Source organism: Anneissia japonica, unplaced genomic scaffold, assembly GCF_011630105.1.
Source record: "Anneissia japonica isolate Jap-2015-1 unplaced genomic scaffold, ASM1163010v1 scaffold11144_len554210_cov170, whole genome shotgun sequence".
NCBI classification, from domain to species: Eukaryota; Metazoa; Echinodermata; class Crinoidea; order Comatulida; family Comatulidae; genus Anneissia; species Anneissia japonica.
Genome location: NW_022708762.1, coordinates 11,747 through 19,045, shown reverse-complemented (window position 1 = coordinate 19,045; position 7,299 = coordinate 11,747). Strand labels below are relative to the sequence as shown.

Below are 7,299 nucleotides of genomic sequence, written 5' to 3'. Positions count from 1 at the left end.
TATTATATATATATATATATATATGTATATATATATATGTATACACATATATATATAATATATTTTAATATATATAATAAAATAATAAAGTATATTATATATGATATTAAAGAGTTAACCGTTAACACTGTAGAATAAATATAATAAATCATCAATGGTACATATACAGTGTTTAAATAAGGACATGATGGAACATCGTAGGCTACCCTGTAGCTTTTCAACGAATACCGTACAGTCCTATAAAAGTCATTGTGTAATAAAATGCCTCCGACGGAGGCGTAGCATTGTGTAATACAATGTTCCCGACGGTTATTTGGACCTGTTCAGCCATGAAGCGTTCGTGGGCTAGTGGTTATGACGCTCGCCTTGTTAACAGTGTTAACGGCTGACTCCCTTCAATATCATATATAATATACGACAGTATTTCTAGCCGTATTGCCAGATTTATCTGGCCGAACGCCCTCTTGAGGCGTGGCATTGTATAATACAATGTTCCCGACGGTATTTTGAACTGTTCAACCATGAAGCCTTCGTGGTCTAGTGGTTATGACGCTCGCCTTGTCAGCGAGAGGTCGCAGGTTCGAATCCCGTGGGAGCCATTTTATTACACAATGACTTTTATAGGACTTTATTCGTTCAAAAGCTACAGGGTAGCCTACGATGTTCCATCGTGTCCTTATTTAAACACTGTATATTTACCTTTGATGATTTATATTATATTTATTTTACAGTGTTAACTGCTAACTCCCTTCAATGTCATATATAATATACGACAGTATATCTAGCTGTATTGCCAGATTTATCTAGCCGAACGCCATCTTGAGGCGTAGCATTGTGTAATACAATGTTCCCGACGGTTACTTGGACCGGTTCAACAATGAAGCCTTCGTGGTCTAGTTATGACGCCTTGTCAGTGAGAGGTCGCAGGTTCGAATCCCGTTGTAATTTTATTACACAATGACTTTTACAGGACTTTATTCGTTAAGAAGCTACAGGGTAGCCTGCGATGTTCCATCATGTCCTTATTGAAACACTGTATATGTACCTTTGGTGATTTATATTATATTTATTCAACAGTGTTAACGGCTAACTCCCTTCAATATCATATATTAATATATATACAGTATTTGTGGTATAAGGTTCAAGATCGTCTGGAGTAGAGTGCTCGATACCGGGGTAGAGCTAAATACAAAACATTTATATTTATATTTAATCTTATATATATATATATATATATATATATATATATAACACACAATATATATGCATACATACATACACAATACATATACTCACTTTTACATACACTACACATAGTATACATACACTTCTTTTGAATGTCTTACCATTATTAAAATCATATTTGTGTCAATTCAAATATCATTAACAAAAACAAGTCTATGAACCTAGAAAATAACGGATGAGGAATTGTCACGCTACAAAAGCAACATGTCATATAGGAAAATCACTACAAAATGTGTCATTTATTACTAAATAATACATACAGACATAGATAAATATAATCTGTACTGGACCTCGTGGCGTGCAAACGTGTTACGTGGAGCTCGATAGGTGGTGATTCTATTGAATTTCCTGCTGAAGGTCTATTTCTGATATTCGCTTGGGCTTGCCGCTCTTGTGAATTACAGCCCAGTTTTGTAAGAAATACGATCGAAATGGATCTTAGAGATCGATTTCGGACGGAATGCAGGTACAGCTGAGAGCGGATTTGAATGTTTTGTGCATGACTCCTTGAAATCACTCACGGAAGGGGTATACATTGCAGTTCTCATTTAAAAGTCTTGGGGACACATGTGAGAGAAATGCTAAGGAATTCGCTGAACGGTCTAAGATAGTTGAAATAATGATGGCTAAATTGTGTAAGTTATTTACATTGAAACAGGCAGATACAATAATATCCCTACGGATGAAGGAATTTGCCATTTATGTAATAATGATATCAAGGACGAATTTCAATGTTTTATAATTTGTAAGCATTATGATTCTCTAACAGAATATCATCAATTGATTAAGATGTTCAAGTTAAACCTAAGAGAGTAATCTTGAATTTTGTCAGGATTTTTAATTTTCGTTTGTAAGTTGTAGCAAAACAAAAAGCAAATTAAGGTAGAGTTTATTCATTTCCACTGTTCTATAGTGAGACCGCTGTATAGGGATAGGCCTACTGTAGAATGTGTTTACAAACAATGGGCTGGACGGAAAGTACAGTTAAGGTGTGCACTCTTCAGCATTTGGGGATAAAAACAAATTGTTGATTTGACCACATACCCCAAAATGCAATGCTATTTGATGTAACACGGTTTCAAAATTACAAGTATAAATGAGTGTCTTTGGTTGAACGGCCTTCAGCGGTGATTAGTGTTCAATGACACAACACCGTGTTCAATCCAACAGTGTAGTATAAACACAGCCTCAGAAAGGTGTTATATTCAAAATTAAATAACACGCATCCTACATTCATTTCATTATCTGATACTGATAAGTTTATCTTCTTGATGTCCAACGGTGACCTTGTCCTAAATATTGCTAAATATGCACACAGTATTCTAGAATCTTCTCGTACTTTAAAAAGAATTTAAACAGCAGTAGTAAATCTGTTCTCATTTATCCCCTTTGAGTTTGTAATGCACTGTCACGAATTATAATTTTGTTATTGTATATTTGTTTGTCACTCGTATGGCTGGCCAGAAATTGGTGTGACATTAATAATAATAAAGTAAAGTAAATTAAAGCAATATACAAGGAAAACCTAAAATACAATCGTCCGGGTGGATTGGTATTATACGGGAAGCGTCTTCACTATCAGTTTTGCCATTAACAATCCTGGTGCATTTTTTACACTAAAGTTATAACATTATCTATTGAGTCAAAAGATAATCGTGAAGCCTCTTGTGAATGCCCGAATTGACAGAGGCACCGTGGGGGTATGAATGATTCATACTTTGGAATGACACCTAGAGGAGAGGAAACTAAATTATCAAGAGAAGGAGCATTAGGGCCTGACATGGTTTCCAGGCATTAAACTTAAAGCAGACCCGTTAGCCACGACAAGTATGTTGACCCTGGGGACAGGAGTGAGATGGATTGGATTTGGTTAGATTCCAAATAGATGCCAAATTTAACATACGTTTAGGATGAAGGATGAATTTACAATTATGGAAATGTAAATTTTGAAGGCTCGCATCCACTCTAATGCTAAGCAATTTCTTCCTGTTGCCATCAGTTTCTTCCACGCGTAGTTGCTTACCTACGATCAGTGGAGGCGCCAGCGGGGTGGCGGGGAAGGGGGATTAAGCCTTCCCACCGGACAGGTCAAGCTTCCCCCACCCCGCCTGACAGAGCTCGTCGGGCATTCAGACCATAAAACATATAAAAATAGGCCCACACCAAGCCAACACATGTCTGGCACAGTCTGAGAGTGCCATTTTCGGCCATCTATAGGTTGATATTCTTTAAAAAAAAATCTCATTTGAGAGGGGGAACCCCCCTCTCCTAGCTCGAGCCTACGAGGTCAAGTCGAGCTTAGCCCCCCCCCCCCCAGAAAATATATCCTGGAGCCGCCACTGCCTACGATCGTTAATGAAACTCCGGTGTTTCGACGTCCGTGACGTCATGTGCCACCGTGCTGTCTCCTGCTTTCATTATTTTTTCGACTTTGGCAGCGATTTTTGCATAGTCAAGCGTTGATTATTGTCAGATCTGCTACTGTATATTATTTATTACAGTTTATTACAACAGCTTAAACGCAAACGTGCGTCTACATATTATGTCTGCAAGTGTACACACAAATATTAATGTATTTATAAAATGTCCTAGAACGAACGAACGAATGAATGAATGACAGACAAGCCATCCATTCATCGATCCATCATTCAATCCATCATTTAGCTTAACATCTATTTATTTATCTACCTATTCATCCATCCATCCATCCAGCTATCCATTCATTCATCCATCCGGCTAACAATTTTTCCATTACCCTACAGTACCTATCCGCCAACCTATCTATCTATCTATCCGCCCATCCAATTACCTATCAATCCAACCATCCATCTATCTATAAATTCATCCATCAATCGATCAGTCAATCAACCCATCCATCCATCCATCCATCCATCAATCTATTCAACCATCCATCCCGTCCATCTATTTATCTATATATCTATCTATCCATCTGTCTATCCATTTATCCATTCATCATTATAAAACATCAAAAATGAGAAACAATAAAATTCATGTCATTGGCGTTTTATTATATAGAAAAAAAAATCACACACAAGCATCTAAATAGATGATATTCACATACATGAAGATAATGTTTGTGATTTCCAAAGTAAATTTGAATATATATTCTCGTTGATGTGACTTAGAATGTGACACTACAACCACTGGCAAGTATGGACCAGGATGCCTTCTAGATTGTCACTGTGACGCTACTGAATGTCAGCTATCAAAAGGTTGTAACGAAGACGCCACTTGTCATTCTGGTTACAATGGAACGCGTTGTCTAGGTAAAAACTCAATTTTAAAATCCTGATATAACCAAGATTTATTTATCTGGTAAAGAATGTGTGCTCAAAGTTGGTGAAAAGGGGGATAAAATAGGTGTTATCATGCCTACGCATAAAGAATACTCAGCTGAAATAATATTAACATTATAAATGTATTATTGAATATATTTTACTGTTTAACTCTACTATAATGTAAGATTTTTTTTAAATAATATTATTTGTTATAGTTATAGTTATATTAAAAATATATTATTGTTATTAATAGTAACAACGTCATTATTGTTTAAATATTTTTTTATTGAATATTATTGTTATTAATACAATTAATGACGTATAATTTATATATATTTTAACATGAGCTTGTAGTTGGATCGGCAACGGTGCTATTTCCTTGAATTTATTAAGGAAGTATTTAAGACATGAATAAAAAATATAATTCTATCTATCTATCTATCTATCTATCTATCTATCTATCTATTCATCCATCCATCCATCCATCCATCCACCCATCCACCCGTCCACCCGTCCACCCGTCCGTCCGTCCGTCCGTCCATCCATCCATCCATCCATCAGTCCATCCATCCATCCATCCATCCATCCATCCATCCATCCATCCATCCATCCATTATTGCCATTGCCATTGCTATTGCTGCTGCTTTTACTGTTGTTATTTATTATTTAGTAATACTACTATTATTATTATTATCATTAATATTAATATTATTATTATTATCATTATTATTATTATTATTATTATTATTATTATTATTATTATTATTATTATCATTATTATTATTATTATTATTATTATTATTACCACCTTCGCCCCACCAAGTGGGGTGAGGGTATTGCAATGAGCTCTGTCTGTCAGTGTGTTTTTGTGTGAGAACGCCCGATCGGTTAGCGCTAACCGTTACCAGGATCCGATTAAGCTAATGGTTATCGAGCGCTATCATTTGGTTAGCAAGTTGAGGCGTTTCTATTAATAATGAGTAATTCGATCATCATCTTCAGGATATCTGGATTGGAGATTTCTTTTATGAAAGCAAGGGTTAGTGCGTAGGCCTATGTTTGTAATCTGGATCCTGCTAACCGATAGCTGCCGTATATGAAAATTGCCCTAATGATGTTCCGGGAATTGGTGTCAAAGTCATTCTTCTTTTTTGCAACATTTCAAAACGTTACTAGTGGCAAGCAATTGGGGTGAAGGACGCATTGGGATCATTAGGGTCAAACGCCCAGAATATTGATTGAAGTGTACTTCTGTCACATTAACATCACAGTATGTTCTTTTGAGTTTGTTGAGCAATTTGATGAAGACGTTCACCTTTTTGTGCTGTAGCTAGTAAGAGGGAGGTTTAAAGGTCAGATTTTCAGTATGATCAAATTAAGCTCATATTTACAAGGAATTATCTGACTGGGCTTATGTTCTATTGAACATAGTTTCTAGTTAATACTACTAGCCTATTATTATTATTATCATAATTATTATATTTTATCATTATTATTTCATTTTGTCATTATTTTATCATAATTTTTATTCTTATGTCCTTATAACCACTATTATTTGCTATATTATTATTATCACTATTAGGCATAATATGTTGAGTTAAATAACTAAAATCGTAAATGCTCCTATTGTTGTAATATTTATGTGTTCTTTTATGCCAGAGAGAGATCCGAATGTGGAGTGTCCCGAGGGTTTTTATGGCCCACAGTGCACCAAACTTTGTCACTGTGAAAACTCGTCAACATGTGATCGAAATAACGGAAGTTGTCCTGACGGTGATCTTTGTGAGGACGGATGGGGAGGAGTGGGATGCCAACAAGGTTAGACATTTGTTGCAATAAAATAATTATTATGTCAATTATTCAATTTATTAGAATTTCAGGTTGAAAATATTATTTACTTAAAACAAGTTAGATAATTCCGTTTATCAAAAACAAAAGTAAATAATGTTATGCAGGTCACACATGCTTTTAACATTGTGTGTAGTGCATGCCCTGAAGCCAGTCGGTGAACTACAATATACATTTGCAAACATACAAAGATCATTATAAAATGCCTGTTTTTTCTGCTCTGATTGACCATTTTAGAATTGGTAGGGCACAAACAGAACTCGCTGATGATAGTACCGTTTAAAAAAATATTCAAAAATCAATATATGTTGCTTTGGCTATATTAATCAATGTGTCCGCCTAAGCATCATATACCATTATACTAAGGCATGAAAACAATTGTTCTTCTCGTCGTAGATTGGTATGAAATGTAGTTACGATAACATTGTATTAGGGCCCTACAGAGGGTTACCCTCTGCGGCCGACGGTGGTCGTCAGATGCGACTCTGGAAAAAACGCAACGCGCGGACGCGCACGCAACGGATCGTTTTTAAAGACGATTTGTTCAGACTACCACCGACAACTAGCAGACGGCGTCGCAATCACAGGGAGCGGAGTTGGATTTGTCATGCGACAGTCGTATGAGGCAGTGAGTGCCCAGCTTTAGAAATTGATGTTTTATTTGTGATTTTATTTTGCTTATACATTAATCGGCTGTCATGCCATTTTTTCTCGATATCATTCCAATAGGCCCACATAGAAAATTAGAATCGTTTTAAATTCATGTTATATCAAATTTTATATGCCATTTTATATTATTTACTGGTCCAAGATTAGAAACCATCAACACATTTTCTAAATCTAAATCCACAATTGCAAGTGTTAGCATCATTATCATCATCGTCATTTTATCATTAAAATTGTCATT

At 35.7% G+C, this 7,299-nt stretch overlaps 1 protein-coding gene across 1 annotated transcript in view; it reads left to right on the top strand.

The window, feature by feature from the left end:
- Window positions 1-7,299, top strand: part of LOC117106571 — a gene marked incomplete at its 3' end in the record, with an annotated part of 46,309 nt that overhangs the window by 27,316 nt on the left and 11,694 nt on the right. Inside the window, exons 7-8 of the mRNA XM_033247954.1 lie at window positions 4,392-4,532; window positions 6,204-6,362. Coding sequence (XP_033103845.1) covers window positions 4,392-4,532; window positions 6,204-6,362 — 300 coding nt within the window. The remainder of the gene's footprint in view (window positions 1-4,391; window positions 4,533-6,203; window positions 6,363-7,299) is intronic.